General features: G+C 40.2%; 1 protein-coding gene across 1 annotated transcript in view; it reads left to right on the forward strand.

Moving 5' to 3' along the window:
- Window positions 1–2,130: 2,130 nt before the first annotated feature.
- The window catches only part of LOC309556335 (extracellular sulfatase Sulf-1-like), a 28,009-nt gene continuing 5,582 nt past the window's right edge, over window positions 2,131–24,557 (forward strand). The window contains exons 1-7 of the mRNA XM_082258788.1: window positions 2,131–2,413; window positions 5,417–5,513; window positions 5,853–5,947; window positions 7,789–7,854; window positions 9,264–9,436; window positions 12,332–12,474; window positions 13,252–13,375. Coding sequence (XP_082114914.1) covers window positions 2,223–2,413; window positions 5,417–5,513; window positions 5,853–5,947; window positions 7,789–7,854; window positions 9,264–9,436; window positions 12,332–12,474; window positions 13,252–13,375 — 889 coding nt within the window. The 5' untranslated portion in view covers window positions 2,131–2,222. The remainder of the gene's footprint in view (window positions 2,414–5,416; window positions 5,514–5,852; window positions 5,948–7,788; window positions 7,855–9,263; window positions 9,437–12,331; window positions 12,475–13,251; window positions 13,376–24,557) is intronic.

Raw genomic sequence — 24,557 nt, forward strand, 5'->3', positions numbered from 1 at the left:
ATTCTGCAGCAGTTGGTTGATAATTATGAAACTACAGGGGTACAGAGGAACAAACAGGGATTTCTTTAGAATAACAAAAGATAGAAATATGCAATAAAGTTTGGTAAAATCCCTGCAATGTACATAGATCACCCAGAGGGGAATGTTTTTTTCTCAACAAAAGTGGAGTTATGCTTTAAACTTTGACAGTAAGGCCCCTTTCACACGAGCTGGATCTGTTTTTGCTGAGCGAAGTGATGACAGGTCTGTGCCTGCTCCACCTATGCAGAGCAGACATTGACACAGCCCTCTCTGCTCTTTGAGCAGCCAGATTTAAATGAACCAGCTGTTTGTTTACACCAAACTGCCCTCTGATCTGATCCTGGCAGCTATAGGGAAATGGATCCCTTCCTTTTTTTTGTCATATTGGACCCTGAGGTAGCTGGTGTGTAAAAGTCCGCTTACATCCGACGCTCCATAGAGGAGAAAAGCGGACAGCTGGACCCGATCAGATCTCTTGTGTAAAAGGCCTAAAATCTAGAAGCTGATTGCTTACTATGCAACAGATTCTGTGCACAAGTTTTAGTAAACCCCCCCCCCCCCCCAAAGTGTAAATTATCCACAGTGCTTAGTAGGTCACTCTAAATATCATAGAGTTTAACTCCTTGATGCCGACGTAGTGCAAATATGCAGCCTTCTGCTTCAAGGGGCCGTACCGGGGTGATGCGTGCTGTAGGCATCACCCAGGTACTGTTTTTTAGAGCCGACGGTCGGCTTATCAGCTGTTTGGCTGTTGTGGTGGGGGGGGGGGCATCCTTCTATGGCTCGCCTGGGCTCTCCTGTCCCACTGGAAGACCAGAGCAACCAGCCAGCATGACTGTTGGCTGGCCAGAGACACGAACAAAGCTGGATTTCGATCTAGTAACCTAGGAAGCGATGTCATGACGTCACTCCTGGATTACTGGAACCTTAAAGGCGCCAGATTTCTTAAAAAATGTCAGTATTAAAAACAGCCAAACTTGGCATTTTGAATGCTTTTAAGTGCAAAGGAGGTATCTGGGGTCTTATAGACCCCAGGTCCCTACAAAAAAAATACCTGACATGTGACTATTGCTGTCACAAGGGATGACCCCTTGTGAAAGCAATAAAAGCAAATGCATACGTAAGTCACGCCCACAAATGTTAACAGTGTTTAAACCACACATGTGAGGTATTGCCACGATCGTTAGAGCGAGAGCAATAATTCTAGCACTAGAACTCCTCTGTAACTCTAAACTGGTATTTGGCAAAAGATTTAAAAAGTGTCGCCTACAGAGATTTTTTAAGTACCGTAATTTGTCGCCATTCCACGAATGTGCGCAATTTTAAAGCATGAAATGTTAGGTATCTATTTACTCGGCATAACATCATCTTTCACATTATACAAAAAATTGGGCTAACTTTTACCTTTTCATTTTTAATTCCTGAAAGGGTATTTTTTCCAAAAATTGTATTCTCTAGGGTCTCTGCTAAAAAAAATAAAAAAAAAAATATATACATATATATATATAATGTTTTGATTATGTCAAAAAAGGCTTAGTCTTCAAAGGGGTTAAAGACATTTAACCCTCCTTACAGTTGTTGAAGCAGAGTTGTACATCAGAAGCACTTTTGGGTGGGTTGACGCTATAATTCGGAACATTATTCAGAAGAGCACTAGAGTTGGCTTATAACTTCATAATCGAAAAAAAAAAAATGCACAAGTAATGCAGGCCATGCACAGAGCAAATTTCTTTCTTGCAACCATGAAGTTGTATTCTTCCAGACACTAATACTAATCGCATGTAAAATCTGGCAGGCTCTTTTCTCCCGATCGATCAACTTGGTACATTCCGTCTGCCCAAACATGGTTCAAATCTCGGCCAGTTTCCACTGAACCGGCCATGATTCGAACTGTCTATGGCCGACCTTGTGGTTCCTTCGCCGCTGCTTGTTGGGAAAGATGAAACAGTGTAGTTTGCTTTCTGTTGGGTGCACAATATAGTTTCTGTGAATGTAAATAAAAAAGGAGAGGTTCATATCCACAGTACTTTTAAAACGTATGATGTTTATAAAGTACAGCCGTAATCCTTTTACGAGTGCTCTGTTTTTTTGCTGTTTCTGCAGAATTCAACCCCCGTTTTGTTCACACCAGACAAGCCCGCTCCCTGGCTGTAGAGTTTGAAGGAGAAGTTTATGACATCAATTTAGAAGATGAAGAAAATATGGAGCCCACACAGACAAGAGCCATCACCAAGAGACATTACGCCTCTGAAGAAGAAGTGGGAGAGGATATTGATGATGATGAAGAAGAGGAGGATGAAACATTTACTTCCCCTAATGAGGATGATGATGTAATGTTGGCTGATGGCGTGATAGGGATCAGTCACTCTGCATCTGTTAAAGTCACGCATAAGTAAGCATCTGGTGGCCTTCATTTTGGCAGCATTAGAAGATTTAAAAAATGAACATCATTTTTAAATTTGCTATAAGGATATTTCCACACATTTTAGAATAACCTTGTTCTCAGTTCATCTGTCTCTTGAAATTTTTAGTTGCCAGTTATCAAAGAGAAGTTGGAAAATTAAATTGTTATCGATGATCTCTGTGTTAACATTAGCTGTGATATAAAAGACACCCTGCATAGTTATTTGAATATAGTGATGGGCCGACCGGAAATCCCAAACATGGAAAAGGTTCAAGCCCAAACTACGAACCTTAATAAAGGCTATGGGACCTGAACTTGAAAAATCAAAAGTTCCCATTTTGAAGGCTTATATGCAAGTTATTGGCCATAAAAGGGTTGGGGGGGGGGGCACTGCCCTGGGGGACATGTATCAATGCAACATTTTTTTTTTTTTTTTTTTAAAAGATCATTTTTTTAAAGGATGGTTGATTTTAATGATGCTTAAAGTTAAACAATAATAATGAAAAATATAGTGCCTTGGGGGTCCCCTTAGTCTCATGGTAAAGTGGCATATCTGTATCGTGTATAGAACCTGCTGCAGCAAAACTGACATAGATAAAAAAAAAGAAAATGACATTTAAATTGATTTTCCCAGCTGCAAGCTGTCTTGAAAAAAAAAAAACATTTCCGGCAATACAAAAATGTGAAAAAAGGCCCTTTGGGTCTGGTATGGATTTCAAGGGGAACCTTATGCCAAAATGTTTAAAAAAAAGTTGTGGGGTCCCACCAAAATCCATACCAGACCCTTATCCGAGCATGTAACCCCCCCTTTTTGAACTATACTAGGCCACATGCCCTCAACATGGGGGGGTTGCTTTGGAGCAGGGGGAGATATGCTCTCATCCACCCCAAAGCAATTTGTCTCCATGTTGATGGGGACAAGGGCCTCTTCCCCACAACCCTAGGCGGTAGTTGTGGGCGTCTGCGGGCAGGGGGTTTATGGGTATCTGGAAGCCCCCTTAACCACTTGCCCACTGCTCACTGTGCTGCTACTGCGGCAAAGTGGCTCGTTAACGTCTAGCGTCGTAGACCTACGTCACCAGACTCTCCCCTCTCTCTGCGCCACGCGCGCACCGCCGGAGGCTCGCTCCCGCTGTATTCAGACAGCGGGAGTCGGGCCAGGGGAGGAGAGGCGGTAAACAAAGCGGGCAGATCTCCTATGTGACAGACAGTGACAGATTACAGGATTCAGCATAGCTGAACCTGGGATCTGTGTCTCTGTCACACAATCCCCTCCCCCCACACACGTCAGTAAGCATGAGGCATACATTTAACCCCTTGATCACCAACAGTGTTAACCCCTTCCCTGCCAGTGTCATTATTACAGTAACAGTGCATATTTATAGCACTGATTACTGTAGAAATGTCACTGGTACCCCCAAAAGTGTTAAAAATGTCAGTCAGGGGTCCGATCTGTCCGCCGCAATGTCGCAGTCCCGCAAAAAAATCGCAGATCGCCGCCATTTACTAGTAAAAAAAAAATAAACAATAAAAATGACAAATCTTTCCCGTAGCTAGTAAACGCAATAACTTTTGCGTAAACCAATCAAAATACACTTATTGTGATTTTTTTACCAAAAATATGTAGCAGAAAACAAATTGACCTAAAATGTTAAAAAATTTTGATTTATAAATTTTTTTTTGGGAATGTTATATATCAGAATGTAAAAAATACTGTTTGTGGGGAAAAAAGGACGTAAATTTAATTTGGGTACAGGGTTGCATGACCGCGCAATTGTCAATTAAAGTCGTGCAGTGCCAAGTTGCAAAAAGTGGCCTGGATGTTAAGCAGGTCCCTCCGGTGGTAAAGTGGTTAAACAAGCAGGTCCCCCAGAAACTGCCCCCCCCCCCGTGAATGGGTATGGGGTACACCCCGCTCATTCACCAAAAAAAGTGTCAAAAATAAATAAAAACCCACACACAGTTTTTGACAATTCCCTTATTAAAAAAAAAAAAAAAAAATGTCCCCCGATGTAGATACATTATCAATCACGACGCCCACCACACCAAAAAAAGAAAAAAAAATGCTCCGCCCAAGATAAAGGCTACTGTCATCTGCCTGCTTGGCCACAAGATCATTCTCAAATAGGTAAGGGGCGACATCACCTGGTGGCACCACCCCCTTGTGACGTCACCGACCTCGCATGCACCGCTCGGTGACATCATATGGGAGCAGTGCCACCACATATTACCTATTTAAGAACTGTCACAAGGCGTAGCAGGCAGTCGGCAGGGAGCCTTTGTCGTGGGTGGAGCTTCTTTTTTTCTTTTTCTGGTTGCAGCGATACGCCAGTTGTTGTGATTAATGATGGATCTTTATCGGGGGACATTTTTGTGAACATTTTACTTTTAAATTGACTCTACCCCAGAATTTCCAGTGTTATTAGCTAACTGCTAACACTGCGCAAGTATTAATAATCAGACAGACATGGGGTTCCCCTTTGTTTGCACCTGTTGTGGTTAGCAGGTCTCATTGTGCGAAGTGCAGCCTGCTAGCCACTGTTCCACAATTATTAGCAATGTCAACAAACTCCTAATAAGTACATTGCCTCCTAGAAGTGAAACAGAATTTCAGTAATGATTTCTAAAGTCATCATTCAAGGACACCCAAATTTGAGTCTTGCCAGATTTTTTGTTTTCCAGGTTTAAATCTTTTTTACACTTGTTACAGAGACCAGTATGAATGTTTGGTTTTGATTAGTCATATCTATAAGTGGACTTGCCCTCTTCATTCCATTTATTTCAAGTGCCCAGAGAATTACCTTGTTATATTTCTTCTAGTTATCCTAAAATCAGTATGTAATTGCCACATCTATTACAGTGGTGATACAGTACAGTATCATTAACAATCCTAGTAAATGGTGCCTAAAGGTTTTGTATGTTTTAGTTTATTTCTGTAATAAACGTTGGCCAAGTAGGTAAAATGGTCATTGAATCTTTTTTCTGCCTCAGGTGTTATATTCTGTCCAATGACACGGTGCACTGTGAGAGGGAATTATACCATTCAAGCAGAGCCTGGAAGGATCACAAAGCTTATATTGACAAGGAGGTAATCTGATCACTGCTGGTTCTCCTTCCTCTATGTGTGTACAAGACAATAATTTAATGTTACATGAGATAATGATAGCAATTGACAGAAGGAAAAGGTCTGTGATACTCCCCATGGCCAATCCGGTTGTGGCAGGAGGTGATTATAATAATTTCTCCTTTTATGTGATGAAATGTAGTTAAGATTTATAAATGCCCATCCAAAACTGATTCTCGATGCTCCCTGTCAGCTGTGCCCATCTGCCACCGACGGTATAAGGGGATTGTCCATTTAACCATCACAACAGACCCAGTTTGAGGTATACAAATATTGATATTAATGCACTATTCTGCATTTCAGATTGAGGCTCTACAAGACAAAATTAAGAATTTAAGAGAAGTAAGAGGACACCTGAAAAGGAGGAAACCAGATGAATGTGACTGCAGCAAACCTGGGTGAGTGTTGGGTTATCCAAATAATTACCTCTGGTGTGGAGTATGTATGCAAGGAGAACATGGAGGTCGTGCTGCAAAATATAGGGACATCCTTGAAACAATCACATTGTGCATTTTACCTGTCACCACACTTGTTCCCAATTCATTGAGATGTTGCATTTGACACAAGCCACATTTAGTGAGGAAACAGGAGGTAACATTAACTATACGCACAAAACAGCATGTAACTGACATGCAATTTACTCTTGTGTATGATGTCTTTCAAAGTATCATTTTCAGTATGGGTGTAACAGTATAAATCAGTGGTCTCCAAACTGTGGCCCAAGGGCCAGATGTGGCTCTATGCTTGTCTGTATCCAGCCCTTGGGGGACTATTCCTCCAACTGACACCAATGATGGGCCAGCATTCCTCCCACTAACACAATTGATGGGACACTACTCCTCCCACTGATACCAACAATGGGGTACTATTTCTTTGCCAACCTAAGATGGTGAATGCTTTACTCCCACTGGCCACAGTCTGGTCCCCCCTAAAGCTTGAAGGACAGTAAACTGACCCTTTGCTTACTACGTTTGGAGACCCCTAGTTTAAAAGCTTACAAATATACACAACAAGGTTTAGGACAAATAGGCAAAAAGGTCATAAATAATCAAAAACTATAAAATAAAAGTCCAAAATAATTATTTATTATAAACACTGATGACAAAATACAGTTCATGTATATTTCCTCTGTAGACTTTACTTAGTTACATACAGCAGTTAAATTGAAAAAAGACCATCTAGCTAAACCAATAGAAAAAAAAAAATAGAAAATGTCCATAAAAAATCCTATACCCACAGTTGATCCAGAGAAAGACAAATAAGAAAGTTCAAACAAGAAACCTAAGATATTTAAAACATCATTTGATTAAACTGTTTGATGGTGTTTGTCGAACGAGTGCATAACTTATGATATAACCGCCTCATTTTCTGTAAAATGTAAACGCTGCTGTTGATTATTCTAAAAGTTGTTCATAATAAAACAATTGAAACATAAAACATCGTAAAGCTAATTTGTTTACATAGGCAATTTTTCATCCAGCAAGGTCGTATAGCTAGGTCCAATGTCCTTAGTTCTTTTAGTGATTCTTCTTTAAGACGTTTCTTACGATGTATAGAATTCACAAAGGCAGCGAGAAGAATATGCAGCACTCTATAGCATCCAATTCGATTTCAATCTACTGTAGTCCGGTCAGTTAAGATGATTTTGTATGATTGCTGTTGATTTGCACTGCTATTACTGATATCAAAAGTTCTAAGGATAAGTTCACCTTATATAACATGTTACACCCATATTCAGGCTGTAATATGTTACTGATGCAGCAGCTCCCACACCCCTCAAATCCTCATTGTGACAGATGGCCAGGGATCTTCTCCCCACACCCGCTATCCCAATTTTTACAAAAACGGGGCTGTGCAAGGCTCTGCCCACCTGGCTGCATCATTTATTCACAGACTTCTGTGAATGGGGGGGACTACAACTCCTGTCAGCAATTGCGGCTGATGGCTTGTAGTTCTCAATGAACTACCAGGGCGCTTCCTGTCAATATGTGGTACCGGCTACGCTGACAGTCTGCAGGAACCTGAGATTGCACCCATGATCTGCTGATCACAGGTGCAATACTTTTACAGGCTCCTAATAAAAAAAAAAAAAGATAATTTTTTTAACCTGCAAAAAGATTTGCATTTATTTATTTATTTGTTTTACAAAGGAGAACTTCTCCTTTAATTAGTAAGGGGCAAAGTTATATTTATATATGTTTGTATATTTTTTGTTAAATGCTATCCACTTGTTTTCCAGATTTTACAAGAAAAATAAAGGTGTGAAGGTTCAAGACAAGATAAAGAGTCATATTCATCCATTCAAGTAAAACAGTTTATTCTACTTCTATGATTATATAAAAATATTCCAAACATTTCTTCTATTGAAAAGTGTAATAATCAAAGGATCGGCAATGCTCTTTTTCAGCTTTAGTTGTGCATTTAGGATTAGTCCTTTTTCTCAATACATTTTACTTTGTTTTATTGGGACTGCTAAATATATGCTGATGATTTTATTTCACAAATAGTAAACAGAATTATAGAAAGAATGGGTGGCAGGGGTTATCTCTGAACCTCAAGTGATCTAAGTAACTATGATGATGTCATCACGTTGAGGAAAGTGAAATGACTGCAAAGAAAAGACAAATCATTGCACCAACAGGCTTCAGAAGGGAAGAGGGTCTCTGGTGACAGGCCTTAGGGACAGGGTCCCAGGCAGGTCAAGTTGTTCGATGGCCACATGACACAAGATCCCACCATCTTTCAGACATGACTCATCTTGGGAATGTGATAGCAATAATTTTGATGATGAAATAAAATCCTTCCCAAAAAATGTATACCAAATAGATAGCTATATGTTTGTGCATATAATACAAGGACATGGGTTGTGAAGGGAGAACCTGGTTTTCCTTTCTCAGGGATGGACCTGAGTATTTTTGGGATTTTACAGAAAGGTCACAGATATTTTAAAAGTATCCCACAAAACTACTATTATTGTAGCTGTGTAAAGCTGAACTCCAGCCTTACATTCAGTCTTGCACAGTTGTACCGGCTGCTCTCCTGTATTGTAATTGCTCACGCTGATTTACTTGCCTGCTGTGAGCTTCTCAATGTGTGCATTAGAAGCTACAGCAAATTAAATAGAACCCACCTAGTTTCTACTCTTTAGGATGTCCAGCATTATCTAGCCCCTTTCTCTTCAACCCTGGGAACTATCCCTGTCCTGTCCTTTTAACTAATTGGATTTTAATTAATTCAGTCATTGAGGTTCAGTATCACATGTTAACATTAACTAAGCCAGTGAGCATGCAAATGCATCCTGCCCTAGAATACCCACTCCTGACAACCACCAGTCAAAGCATTTTTATATTTGCATATCCCCTCCCAAGAACCAGACCACTGTTTGCATCCTAGCTAAGGACTATCAAGAGCTTTCACCATCCATGATCTGTCTGCATTACATAGAGACCCGGTGATAGCATCAGTGGGTCAAAAATAAAGTCTGTCATAAAAACCAAAAAGTTTTAGTTAAACATTTTATTTGCATGTTAATGGAGGAGGAAGGAGGAACTCGGGAAAATAGAAGCGGATTAAACTTAAGCTTTAACATTTTATCAGGGTTTGCATTAACTGTTATAAAATGAAATTATTTTAATTTAGAAAGTTGATGCACCAAATAGATCTTCATAATGACTTTAGTTCCTGATTTTTGTCTTCAATTACTTTTCCACATAGGGAAGGTGCTCAGGAGGTTGACAATAAGTTGCAGATCTTTAAAGAGAACCGTAGAAGAAAGAAGGAAAAAAAGGAGAAGAAACGGCAAAGGAAAGGAGAAGAATGCAGCCTTCCTGGACTCACCTGCTTCACTCATGACAACAACCACTGGCAGACGGCACCATTCTGGAACTGTAAGAACGTTTTCATGAATGCTCTAAAATGACATCTATCATCATGCTTAGCAAAGATGAAGCTGTAAATGTAATTTAAACCTGTACTGGACAAATATTGTAAATCTTAAGACCACGTTCCCATAGGTGTACTTAAGCATATACCCTTGTGAGGCCCATGTTTGCCCACACAGGATGCTGTGCATTGGCATGCAGGCAGTCCCATTCATGTCATTTGGGACATTGCAGCTGCTCCCTAGTTGAGATCCATGTGGGTGCAAACATGGTCCTCACACGGGTATATAATTGAATTTTGCTGTGTGAATGAGGCCTAATTGGCTGCTATAAGCAATGCCTTCACTTTCCACCATTTGTTATATAAATAATATTCTATTTTGTATCAGTTGTTTTCAGCTATGTTTTAAAACATCATTTATATATACAGTGCATTAGGTACATGTATGTCTTGTGAGTAACAGTGATCTTTTTTTGAAAATTCACTTACCACAGACCATCAGTCCATGGAGGGCATTCCTGTGGTGGTAGAGGATGTATTTTCTGATATGGTCTAGCCCCGTGATGGCGAACCTTGGCACCCTAGATGTTTTGGAACTACATTTCCCATAATGCTCAGGCACTCTAAAGTGTAGTTGAGCATAATGGGAAATGTAGTTCTAAAACATCTGGGGTGCCAAGGTTCGCCATCACTGGACTCTAGCCCCAAAAGGGCCACTAAGTTCTGGTAGTGGGTTCCTTTAAATGTATGTCTTTGATGACTTGGAACATGCTGTCCAGCTTATTTTTATCACAGTTTCCAAAAGTAGAACTACAGCTGCATTTTTATTTTGTTTAATTGCAAAAGGGAAATACTATGTTGCTCCTGCAATAAAGATTACTTGCCTCCCTGTTCGCCTTTTTCTTCTGCTGTTTGACTAGGATGGTTGAACCGCTGTGCGTACGCAGTACGTCATCCTGAGCCAGCCAATCAAGATGGTCAAAGTAGAGCAGATCTGTAATGCATTTCTGATACACATTAGGCCTAATGCACACTGCAGCTTGAAAAAGCTCAGTACAGCTTTTTTTCTTTTTTTTACTGAGCTAAAATACAGCCCATTCATAGTAATGTACCTATGCACTCAGGCATGTAAACAAGCGCCGTTGCATTCTTGGGGTATAGATACATTGTAAGGTCTGAATGTAGTTCTAGCTGCAAAGTTCAGCTTTTTATTACACAGTTCATGTGGCTTGTTGCTTAAACCCTTCTTTAATTAAATACAGCACAACTGCAGGGATTAAAAAGTCTTGTGATAAACTCTTCCAGAAATCAGGTTGTACAGAATGTGTGTACTTTACATGGACTTAATTAAAAAAAGAAATGAGGGAAATGAAGTCCGTGTTATTACTAAATGTAATGCCAAAGTAAATATTACTTGGATAATCAGAGTAAAAATATTACTGCACTTAACCAACAGGATTGTGTACATGTGCACGTGTAAAAAACGAAATACTGTGTGTGTATATATATATATATATATATATATATATATATATATATATATATATATATATATATTTATTTTGAAAACCGTACATCCATATTATCAGTGCTATTGTCAGTATAAGAGCACAAGTATATATAAGTAAAAGCCTCTCCAGTACAACAATAACAATTTGAAGGAAAATTGTACTGAGGAAAATGCAGAGGCTATGGTTGCTCGCATTCTTAAAATTCTGGTTGCCTGGCTGTCTCTGACTTCAGTATTGTCTAAGTCACTGACAAATGCTGCCACCAAAGACAGTATTCTTAATTGTTACACTAGGACCAGATCAATCATTTGGAAAGTGAGGTTGATTTACTAAAGGCAAATAAACTGTTCACTTTCCTATGGAGTTATCCACAGAGTTTAATGAAGAAGGTGAAGTTCTGTTGACTTCCATCATCCAATCATGTGCAAGTAAAAATGTGGTTTCTTGATTTTCAATGGAGTTATCCACAGAGTTTAATGAAGAAGGTGAAGTTCTGTTGACTTCCATCATCCAATCATGTGCAAGTAAAAATGTGGTTTCTTGATTTTCAAGGGTTGGGTATTCCTTGCAAAGTGCAATTTTAATACATTTCACAACATTCAAGCTAAGGGTATTCCTATGCAAAGTGCAACTTCACTTCATTAGTATTTAACTAATAAATGTATTTGGACTTGTTTATCCTTTGGTCTGGCACTCCTTCCATTAGTGCATGCTTTTTTTTCTGGTAACCTGCTTGGGTACCCACTAGAGGGTATCCTTGTCTGTTGTGAGCACCCTTACCTGAGCCAGTGAGTTCTCTAAAGTTTTTACAGTATGTCCTCTCATTACTTTGTATGAACTTACATCAAGTTCCAGTTCCTCTTGGATGCTTTTCTCTTCATTAAACCCCTTAGAACAATAACATGGTGGGTGTGGGTGCATTAATCCCATGGCAGCCACAATCCCATGGGGGCATTTCTTTAAATCCTGCCTTAAACAGAAACAAATCACAAAGCCAAATCAGATCATAGACTCCCTGTTTTAATCATTTCATTACCTTCTACATCTGTTTCCTTTCCTCCTCAAAAATATCAAAGTCCATCATCACTAGATAATGGCATTCTATGTCCCCAAGGGACCTGTAAAGCCCCAAAATCCTAGTCTATGTTTTTCCCTGCACATGTTTGTTATGTAAACTCTGCTCAAGTTCAAATTTGGAGTGCTGATACTTATGACTTTTGCAGTTATGGCGCTGACCTTATTAACTGATGTATGTTTGACATGATGACCATATCAAAGTATAGGTCTTATACATGCACGTGTGTCTTATTATTAAAATCTACATTTTTTTCCTGTAATTTAATGCTTAAACATATCAAAATGCAACCTGATTGTCCTCTTTGTTCACAGTGGGGTCTTTCTGTGCTTGTACCAGTTCCAATAATAACACATACTGGTGTTTGAGAACAGTCAACGAGACTCACAATTTTCTGTTTTGTGAATTTGCCACGGGTTTCTTGGAGTACTTCGATATGAATATTGACCCCTACCAGGTAAACGCACAAATGTATTTAAATATTTAGAGACACATTGCAGTTTTTGTTAGGAGGTCCTGTCATGGCCCAATAATACCAAACCATGGAAGTAATTCAAGCAACAACCTATTAGTAATTATGAAAACGTGATTGTTAGCTTCCCCAGTGGCCCTTCAATGATGAGTTATGCATACTTACATAGGTCCAAGCTGAAACTATGTAAGGATGCAATAAAGGAGTTGAGTTTTCATGGATCACCTAAAGGCAGAAAGTATGAGACAGCCCGACAAATTGGGGTAGGAAGTGCCAGAGGATGGGAGAAGCTTTAGAGAAGTCTAAAGAAGTCTTAGTGACGAGCAAGGGAGGAGGTTAAAAGGGAGCTAGAGAGCAGGAGGGCTTGAGAAAAGTAGAGTGGGTGGTCTGGGTGATATATTGATGGTTTGGTGGTGGTGGATTGATAGTTTTGTGGTGTTACTGGGGGCAGAGTTGTGGATTACTTTGTATGATGTCGGCTATTGGAAGCCAGTGGAGGAATTGGCAGAGAGGGGCAGTGGACAATAGGTGGTTGAGTAAGGTGGATGGTCTGGAAGCAACAATTATGATAAACTGAAGGGAGGATAGCCTTTGTAATGGTAGGCAAATGAGGAAGGAGTTGGAATCGTCAAGACGAGAGTAATTTATTATTTTTACACTAAATTTAAATAGCAACAACAGTTTCTGCAGTTTACTCATTCGTTTCAGCACTTTGAACCATTACTAACAATATATTCATGTGCATTTATGTTTTCCCTACAGCTCACAAATGCTGTACATACTGTGGAGAGAGGAATTTTGAATCAGCTTCATGTACAGTTGATGGAGCTAAGAAGCTGTCAGGGTCACCGGCAGTGCAACCCAAGGCCGAAAGGGTTAGAAACAGGTAAATTGTCAGTACTTATAAGGGTTTTTTTTTATCAAAATGTAATAAAAGTGTAAAGCATTGCTATACCATCCTATTTATTTACAGCAGTTGGATTATAAAAATGCCTACATGCTAAAAAAAAAAAAAAAAAATTGCTGAATAATAACTTGCTGGCCTGACCAATTCTTTCTTACAGGTTTAATAATAGGTTGACACAAACAGCAAAGCTTATTTACAGCCTTGGCTTCAGAGCTAACAACTACTAGACTGACTGTAGCCAGGGGCTGCTAACTAACCTGCTTACCCCTCACACAGCCCGTGCGCCTTCTAATATCAGCCGTACCTAGTAAAAGAGAGTTTGCTGGTCACTAATTTTATTTGTACAGGTATTGCATATTTTTAGCCAATTGAAAATAGGACCAAGTCACATGAGTATTTCGAATTACACTATTTTATTTTGTTTCTACAAGTTATGAAAACCCATGCGTTAAAGTGATTTTCAAATACATAGCATTGCTTTTATACAGTGGTGGCACCTATTTGTGGTAAATTCTAACATGCTTGCTCTTTCTAGTCAGGTTAGGTATTAGTATACCAATGATTCCCAATAGGCAAATCCACCAAATGCAGCTGAAAAGGAGTTTAAAACCACTGCTGAGGAGCACCATCTGGGTAACATCAGAAAAACAAAATGGCAACACCTGGCGAAGATTTTAACTCGCCAGTAGGGCCTGACAGCAGCTTTGATTCTCTCACAATGCTGGCTTAGGCCACGGGAATCGCCACAATCAATATACTATCCTTACACTATCCCTCATACAGTATCCCACAAAAATGAGTACACGCCTCACATTTTTGTAAATATTTTATTACATCTTTTCATGTGACAACACTGAAGAAATTACACTTTGCTACAATGTAAAGTAGTGAGTGTACATCTTGTATAACAGTATAAATTTGCTGTCCCCTCAAAATAACTCAAAACACAGCCATTAATGTCTAAACCGCTGGCAACAAAAGTGAGTATACCCCTAACTGAAAATGTCCAAATTGTGCCCAAAGTGTCAATATTTTGTATGGCCACCATTATTTTCCAGCACTGCCATAACCCTCTTGGGCATAGAGTTCACCAGAGCTTCACAGGTTGCCACTGGAGTCCTCTTCCACCCCTTCATGATGACATCACAGAGCTGGTGAATGTTAAAGACCTTGCGCTCCTCCACCTTCCGTTTGAGGATGCCCCACAGATGCTCAATAGGGTTTAGGTCTGGAGATATGCTTGGCCAGTCCATCACCATTACCCTCAGCTTCTTTAGCAAGGCATTGGTCGTCTTGGAGGTGTGTTTGGGGTCATTACCATGTTGGAATACTGCCCTGCGACCCAGTCTCTGAAAGGAGGGGATCAGGGTCTGCTTCAGTATGTCACAGTACATGTTGGCACCCATGGTTCCCTCAATGAACTGTAGTTCCCCAGTGGCGGCAGCACCCATGCAGCCCCAGACCATGACACTCCCATAACCATGATTGACTGTAGGCAAACTACACTTGTCTCTACTCCTCACCTAGTTGCCGCCACATACACTTGAAACTATCTGAACCAAAAAAGTTTATCTTGGTCTCATCAGACCACAGGACATGGTTCTAGTAATCCATGTCTCTAGTCTGCTTGTCTTCAGCAAACTGGCTTTCTTGTGCATCATCTTTAGAAGAGGCTTCCTTCTTTAACGACAGTCATACAGACCAATTTGATGCAGCGTATGGTCTGAGCAATGACAGGCTGACCCCCCACCCCTGCAACTTCTACAGCAATGCTGGCAGCACTCATACGTCTATTTCCCAAAGACAACCTCTGGATAAGACGCTGAGCATGTGCACTCAACTTTTTTGGTTGACCATGGCAAGGCCTGTTCTGAGTGGAACCTGTACTGTTAAACCACTGTATAGTCTTGGCCACCGTGCTAACAACACAAAAAAACGTCTCTCAAAGAACTTGTAATGTCAGTTCAATTAGGATGCTGGAGATTATACAACTTCCATAAGGGCGTTTTTATTGATCATGTGAAGGGATTATACAATTAATAATAATAAGTTCACACCATAGGTACATAGCCATGATATACACACTCTACTGACCGTGAGATGAGATGAAACTGAAAACCCTGCTGTAGGGTATGTGGCCAGAGTAGAGGCAACTCTGCAGCTGTCAGACTCGATGGCCTGGTGGATAGCTGTGGGGGGGGAGAGGTTGTGGTGGCTCACTGTGTGCCCAGACCCAAAGGAACGCGAACCAGTGGTCACAATGATCGATGGTGGGGATGCAACAACTCTTTTTTTCAGGATCCTCAGAGAGTTCTTTGCCATGAGGTGCCATGTCGAACTTCCAGTAACCAGTATGAGAGAGTGAGAGCGAAAACACCAAATTTAACACACCTGCTCCCCATTCACACCTGAGACCTTGTAATACTAATGAGTCACATGACACCAGGGAGGGAAAACGGCTAACTGGGCAGAATTTGGACATTTTCACTTAGGGGTGTACTCACTTTTGTTGCCAGCGGTTTAAACATTAATGGCTGTGTGTTGAGTTATTTTGAGGTGGCAGCAAATTTACACTCTCTACAACTCCACAAGCTGTACACTCACTACTTTACATTGTAGCAAAGTGTCATTTCTTCAGTGTTGTCACTTGAAAAGATATAATAAAATAGTTACAAAAATGTGAGGGGTGTACTCACTTTTGTGATATATTGTATATCAAAATGTTTAAAACCAGAATTGTCTGTGTTGTCCTGTAGAGACTTAAAGAACTTATGAAAGCTCAATCTGATTAGTTGTTATAGAGCAACACAGTTTTTATTTAGACAATATAGTAAATAAGCCCCATTACATTTTATCAAGCACAGAAATAAAGGCCTAGTTCACCCAAAATTGATGTTAAATATGGAGCATGATGAGCTGAGTCTGTCCATGCCTTTTTTTATGCCTTGGATACTCCAGCAGAATGATCATCCTACCTAACGCTTGACTTTGTCCACTTGTGAGATTGAGTTTTCCCACCCAGCTTTGCTTGCCCCAGCAGTGTATTCTCCATGGTATAAATACATTAAACATCCAGTGGGAACTACAAATAATGGCCACACCAATAGAGTGCCCCAGAAATAAAAGCACCTGTCTGCTTTAACACTCTAGCATCTACCAAAAGCTGAAATATCAGTTTTGGGTGGACTGTCGATTATAGATACCTGATAGTAAATATTAGAATAGCTGCTGAGTTAATCATTTCAATGATGGGTACACCTTAACCATCTTTTAAGAAGAGTTGGCAATCTAGTATTTGGTGAATGATTTCTCTTCTAGAAGTTAACAACGATTACTCTTGTATTTTCCTATATCAGGGAGTAAAGATGGACGAACCTATGATCCACACAGGTATATGTCCTTTTTCTTATTTATCCTTTCCAGCGGCTTCTTCCCAAATAATTGCATGATCCAGCCCATTCCGACTAATGTGTGTATTCTGTCATGTCACCCATGGCATAGCTTTTGGTGCATGCAACTTCTAACCATGGTTTCCTCATATTGGTCAGTGGTCTCCGGCTACCATGATTCACTCCATCTCATCTTCCCAGCAAGAGCTCATACATCTCATTTCATGCTTGCGAATTGTGATTTTTCAACATCCAATTCACACAATGTTTAGGTTGATGCGCCACTGATAAGAAAGCCTGTGCATTGTGTTTTCTCTGTGTTATGTGTACACTATTATTTTGAATCTCCATATATTGATATAAAGTTGTATAAGTGTATTACCATTTTATGCTTTGCAAAATGCATGAAACAATGTACAGAAGTATACATTTGTATTTTACAGTATGCTGTGGGTTTTTCAACCCTTTATGTATTTCACAGTTGTACTTTTTAGGTTAGCCATAAATGAGTAAATTAGAATCAGCCAATGAAAAACAAGATATATCAATGTCACTGTATTGCCATATTGTCACCCTGTTTAGGACATGCCCCCATATAGATAAAACAGTTGTATGTACATGTTTTTAGCTATATATTTAGAGATTAGGCTGGTTGCCCTTTAAAAATACCCTATCACAGTAGGGCAGGTGGTCAGTATTAGATTAATATGTGCAGGTTTATTTATGTTTGAGAGTTAGGAGGTCAGCGAGAACCTGAAGTCTCACAGTTGCTGCCTGTCAACAATCAGACCTCACACGTGGTAATCCAGCTACATAGAGTGCACAGCAGTGTCCAATAACAGACCCCTTTAGTTGTTTATACTCCTATACTCTAAACTACAAGGCTTTGTTTACACTGTTATGCACTCTCAGGAGTTGGGAGACAGTGTGCAAGGGTAGGCAGATGACAGGGCAGCAACACACAGAGCTAAGGCCTCATGCACCCAGGCCATTTATTTAAAGAGGAAGTAAACTCCCCTGAACAACTTTACAGCATGCAAACCAATTTACAATAACTTACATGTAGGTGGCATTAAAAGTAATACAAACTGCGCTGTTTAAGAGATAATGCCGTTGTTTGTGTCCGTGACGTCACTCGCGCATGCGTGTTTTGTCCCTCATTTACGGCACACTCAGGAAGACATCAGTCTGTGCAGCTATGTGCCGTGCCTCTGATTGCAAAGCTCCACGGCATTACAATCCCACGAGATACCAGTGTTCTTGAAACACCCCATGTGACCAGCTACGTCACAGGGGGTGTGAACAATGACATCCATGGTTAACAGAGGGAGGATATTTACATGTGTACTCCTATTGGTTTGCTGGCCTTTGTCACCAAGGTAACGGTATACTAAAACGAGGCTTGGTTAGTTTTTACTGAGCATGCACGGGATTCTGGCTGTGACAGAGAGGAAAGGGCGGAAGTACAGATAAGGCTTGAATCGGAAGGCAACCACAAACATGGCGCCGGCTTCAGTCAGAAAAGGTAAAAAAGAAACCAAGCTGCACAATCAGTAAGAAAGATCCTGTAGGGCTAATTCATATCCTTGTGAGTTTCAGAAATGATATACATAGTGGCCATATGATTACTGGGAAAATTTCTTCAGGTTTTACTTCCTCTTTAACTCTCCTAGAAGCCAGCAGCCTTTTTGCAGAAAAAATGTCTGACGCTTGTAACAGTGTTCTAAAGCTTTTACAACCTTTTAGGAGCTTTTACAGTCGTCAAGCTCTTGGGCACTAATCCATTTATTTGGGCAGAATAAATAATTTATTCTGCCCATTAAAATGAAATAATGATCATGCACTAGCATTTAGGTGCGTTTAGCAGCTTTTAGCATCTTTTAGTAGTGTCAAGTATTTTTTTCTGCCCAAACTCTGCTGCTCCCAGACGCACTGGCCGTGGGTTTGTTTTTTCCTGTCTCTAAAAGCTCCTTCCATCAAACACTGCTTAAAGCCTATGTGTGCATGGACACATAGGCTAACATAGAGGGGCGTTTAGAGGCAGAAAAAAAATGCCAGGCGCCCTTAGAAGCAGCTATGAAAACATCCAGTGCGTTTTGAGGCGTAAATATGGGGAAGTGATTAAATATTTTAAACCCAAGCCTACATTATAATAATAAAAGTAATACATACCTATTGTTAAAATTCCTTCAGAATCTTGGAGGTGACTGGTTGACTATAGGTTGACATTTAGGCGTGGCCATAGGTTGACATTTATAGCAGAAGATCTAGAAACTGCCCATTTTGTAAAATAGTACTGAGCTGTTGAAACAGCCAGAAGCTTTATTCCTTCTAAAAGCAGAAGGATTTATTGGTTGTACTCCTTAGTACCGATTTATCAAACTGTAATGGCACTCTGGACTTGCCAAATAGCGTGTTATTATGACATGCAATAAAACCGACTAAGAGACACATTTAGCATGCCCTAAGTGCTATTTAAGATGTCCTGACCTTGATGATTCAGGGCCACTGTTGCTCTTTCCTCAATTTCTACATTATTTTGTTACTATGAGCAATATATAGTAAGATCCCTTGCAATGGTATTAGAAGAAAGAATTTATCTGTTTGCTTTTAACAAAATGCTGCATAAAAGATTGAGGGGATAAAACCAGGTATTTATTGGCTGAAGGGTAGCTTAGACTCATTGTGTCTGGCCAATATAAACCTAAACTAGTGGGCTGACCTTATGTGCTAAACAGTTTTTCATACAATCTTTCAAAATACATGAATAATAATCGCCTTAAAGGGAGTGTGTTCATGTGTACAGAGGAGAGGAGAAGAGCACACTTATTTAAACTATCAGGAGCTAAAGGGGCTTGACCACTTTTTAACAATACAAATTCCGGATGAAATATATGTGAACTAAATATCCCTGTTTTTCATGTATAGTTTGCTGGAAAGGGTGCCCTGATACTAAAACCGATACCTTTTTTGTGATTCCATTGACTTGCATTGAGTTCTGTTAAATGAAATCAGAGGTCCAAATTGCACTGATCTGCGGTTTTGAAATCACGCTGAAGTAGCGCAATTTCAAAGCCACAGAAGAACGGCTCTTCATAATTATAAAGAAATGGTAATAATTCATTAGTCTAAAGAAAAAAACTGTCATGGTATTAAAGATGGGTATTGGTAATTGATATCGGGGGGTACTTTGGAAAAAGTATCAGTACTTATACTTCCTATTCTGGGGTGCCCTGTCGGTGCTTCTTGCTCCTCCTGTCCTAAGAGTTCCCCTATAACAAGGTAAGATAGAACTGCCTTTAGAATCACTTCTTTCTCCTTGCCAGGACTACTTGTCCCATGAGGCATTGCTCCTCACACATTCACAAGCTTACTGACATGTATGGAGGGTGTATTGACATGTATGGAGGGTAGGAATGGGCTCCGGCGTGTTCAGGATCTCGCCAGGATGTCGACACTGCACGCGGCTAATCACAGGCAGTGAGACATTTCCCGATTCACAGCTGAACAGATCAGAAAATGTTAGCCGTGTGCAATGTCGGCTTCCTGGCAGGATCGGGCAAGTGGGAACCCGAACACACCCGAGCCCATCTCTAATGAATGGTGTACTGAGATGTAGGTGCGTTGCACTGTGTTTACTGGCATATATGGAGGGTGTACTAAGCTGTAGGTGCGTGGCACTGTGTATACTGGCATGTATGGAGGGTGTACTGAGCTGTAGGTGCGTGGCACTGTGTATACTGGCATGTATGGAGGGTGTACTGAGCTGTAGGTGCGCTGCATGGTGTATACTGGCATGTATGGAGGGTGTACTAGGCTGTAGGTGCATGGCACTGTGTATACTGACATGTATGGATGGTGTACAGAGCTGTAGGTGCGCTGCATGGTGTATACTGGCATGTATGGAGGGTGTACTAAGCTGTAGGTGCGTGGCACTGTGTATACTGGCATGTATGGAGGGTGTACTAAGCTGTAGGTGCGTGGCACTGTGTATACTGGCATGTATGGAGGGTGTACTGAGCTGTAGGTGCACTGCACTGCACTGTGTATAATGACATGTATGGAGGGTGTACCAAGCTGTATGTGTGCTGCACTGTGTATACTGACATGTATGGAGGGTATACCGAGTTGTAGGTGTGTTGCACTGTGTATACTGACATGTATGGATGGTGTACTGAGCTGTAGGTGCACTGCACGGTGTATACTGGCATATATTGAGGGTGTACTGAGCTGTAGGTGTAATGCACTGTGTATACTGACATGTATGGATGATGTACTGAGCTGTAGCTGAGCTGCACTGTGCATACTGACATATATTGAGGGTGTACTGAGCTATATGTGCGCTGCACTGTGTATACTTACATGTATTCAGGATGTACTAAGCTTTATGTGTGCTGCACTGTGTATATTGATATGTATGGACAGTGTACTGAGCTGTATGTGTGCTGCACTGTATTTCCCGATATGGAAACAAAAAATGCATTCTGTATGCAGGCCAACTAATCGGCTGACCAACTAATCAATTATGAAAATAGTTGACAACTTGTTTCATAATCAATTAGTTGTCGATTAATCAATTAATTGTTTCATGGGGGCCCATTTATACTAGATGTGGTTCAGATGGTTGCTGCCACTGTCTTCCAGACCTGCACACAGCTAACTTCTGTCTAGCTGTCAATCCATATATATGTGATGTTAAATGACTATTAGCTGAATAACAATCACCCAGAAAATACTATTCAAGCTTGGTTCATTTAAATTTACCTATAGATGTAGATGAAAGTTTTCTCCCAATCTAGTGAGAGAAGAGAACAGTAGACCTCAATCCAGTGAGATTAGGGACAGTAGTGAGATAAGAAGACAGTAGACTTCAATTCAGTGAGATTATGGACAGTAAATCTCAATCCAGTGAGAATAGGGAACAGTAGACCTCAATCCAGTGATTTTAGAGGACAGTAGACCTCAATCCAGTGAGATTTGGGACAGCAAACTTCAATCCAGTGAGATTAGGGACAGTAAATCTCAATCCAGGGAGATTAGGGACAGTGAACCTCTATCCAGTGAGATTAGGGACAGCAAACTTCAATCCAGTGAGATTGGGGACAGTAAATCTCAATCCAGGGAGATTAGGGACAGTGAACCTCAATCCAGTGAGATTAGGGAACAGTAGACCTCAACCCAGTGAGTTTAGAGGACAGTAGACCTCTCTGGCCTATTTTGACAGTGCTTGTTGCTAATACTTTTTATATCTAGCTCTTCTAAAGGTGTTTGCAGTGGCCCTCAGGGGATTTTGTTCCAGATGAGACACTTGCATAACATCCATTATGAGTTTGCTCCAGGCTACATTTTTTTTAAAGCTCTGCATTTCCAGTATCTGCTCTGAGAAAATCCGTTTGTCTGCAGTTTGACACTTTGATAGGAAAATCACAAAACATCTGCCTGGAAAGCAGCATTATTGTGGTTATGACGCACTGTAGAGGTTTGCCCTGTACGCAGACAACATTTTTTGCATTGTATGCATTCCGCCTGCCACTTAAGTTTAATACAGATTTACTTACCCAGATGACCTTAGACTGACCGAGCTGCCAGAGATCCTTTTCTTTTGTTTTTGGTTATTAAATTAATAAAAAAGATGATTTAGGGTGAAACTGCAGCCATACCAAAACACACACTCATAAAATATATATCTATGAATTGTTTACCTGCCTAAGTATCTTTAATTCCGTGCAGCCACAATTATAATTCACACAACCCTACCATACGATGTAGTAAGAAGGGGACACCTCTGTTCAATATCTTCAGCTCAGTATGTTAGCTTACTGAGGTATTGCTGTGTTAGTTTTGCTCATTATTTTATGGGTTAAATGTATTTTCTACTGTGTGGTATGGTTCGGTTCGGTACGGTTCGGTACGGTACACCTTGCGTTTCCACTGCTAATAGTACCCTTTCAAGATAGGCGTGGTGTAGCAGGAAAGCTGTGATAGACGATTCTCTGTCAACCAATCAAAGTTCTGCAGAGTGTAGCTCCACCCTGTTGGTACGGTACCAATGTGCTTGGTACCCCAACGAAAAGGTCCTAAAAAAGTGGTACGTAACGGTTCGGAATTAGGGTACTATTCACAATGGAAACTGCAAAAATAGCGTACCGTACCGCTCAGTGGAAACGAGAGAACTATGTATAGGAATTTGCATGAAAGATGTTCCTGTGACTTGTTCATTTGTTATATACAACTACTTCAGTAAAGTAGCAAACATGAGAAAGAGGGGGGAATTTGAGACTTTAAATGAGGCGTGTGACACAGCCAATTGAATAAAAAACATATTTATTGCAATTACAATAACGACACATATGACAGAGGTAAACATGATAATGTTGAATGACAGACATTGTAGATATGACCTGAAATACATTTTCCAAAATCGCACAATGTTGCGCAAACAATTGTATAGTATAGATATCAATACATGATACTTCAGTAAAGTGCTTTATTGTTAAGCCAATCTGCCTGGTCTGAAGTCACAAAAGGGGTGCATGCATAGTATATCAAAGAACAGGGCTTAGATGGGGTTGAAGAGAAGTTAGTGCGAACACATTACAAAAGTCTGACCTGCAATGGAAGGAGAAGAATCCTAAAGCAGCTTCCTGTGTCACCAACAATCACTGGACTAGGAATCATTGTATTGCTGAGGTCCTGTGCTCTTCACAACCATAAGCTACCTAAACAGTTTTGTGCAATTCAATAAAGTCTGGCTCACTCTCTGATTTGTTATGTTCAGGAGATCATGGGAAATCAGTATGCGATACAGTTTAGTTACTTGTACATTATTGAGAAGCGAACTGAATGATTTATGAATTAATATAGGTGTGCACTAATATTTGGACTTTTCTATGCCTAGCATTCCTTAAAACGAAGCAGTCATGAGAGGAATTTTCGGGGCAGCCATTGCTGACTCTCTTCTTAAAATACTAGTTGCCTGTTTTTTGTTGGCTTTTCTACATTGAGTCAAAACCCCAAAACAATTGTGCATATTCGGAAAGTCTGAGGAGTTTCTGAAATTCTTATCTACGGAATTGCTCTGGACCATTGACTTGATCTTATCTAAACAAGGGGGTTACCATAATAGACAAAATCTGAATAGTGGTGATAGCCTCCATGTTTTTCTTGTGGCAGGTTTCTGTTAAAATTTTCCTAAAATCCCCTAATAGTCAACATGTTAAGTATCGTATAGAAAGACTTTTTTTTCAACCACTGGGTTTTGCACTTTAATGTAGCACATGTATGCATGTGTTGTGGTGCCGGAGCCTCCTATGACCTGCTTATGCCTCAACCCAAAATGAATAGAATAGGACCTTATACATCTAAAGAAACACATGTCAAGCTCAGACTCCTAGAGCTCATCCACACCGCTAAATTAAAAATTTAAAGTGAACTGAAAACATCTGACTGCAAACAAAGCCTATCTATCTGAAACAATACTCTAGTGCAAAATCAGTGCAAAAATGTCTCACTTCTGCAGAGAAACCAATCAGCTTCTAACCTCAGCTTGTTCAATTAGGCTTTGGTTATAAAACCTGGAAGCTGATTGGTTCCTCTGCAGATGTGAAACTGATTTTGCTCACTCCAGCTTTAGTAAATAAACCCCTGCGTTTTCTAACTATTCTGTTTAAAAACATCTATTTCTTTCTTTCTTAAAGCTTATCTAAAGCCGTTTTTTTAGATAGGTCGTTGAGGGGTTAGAACCCTTGTCAGTATTCTGCAGTCTGTATCTT

The sequence above is a fragment of the Pelophylax lessonae genome (assembly GCF_965119305.1).
Source record: "Pelophylax lessonae genome assembly, chromosome: 5".
NCBI classification, from domain to species: Eukaryota; Metazoa; Chordata; class Amphibia; order Anura; family Ranidae; genus Pelophylax; species Pelophylax lessonae.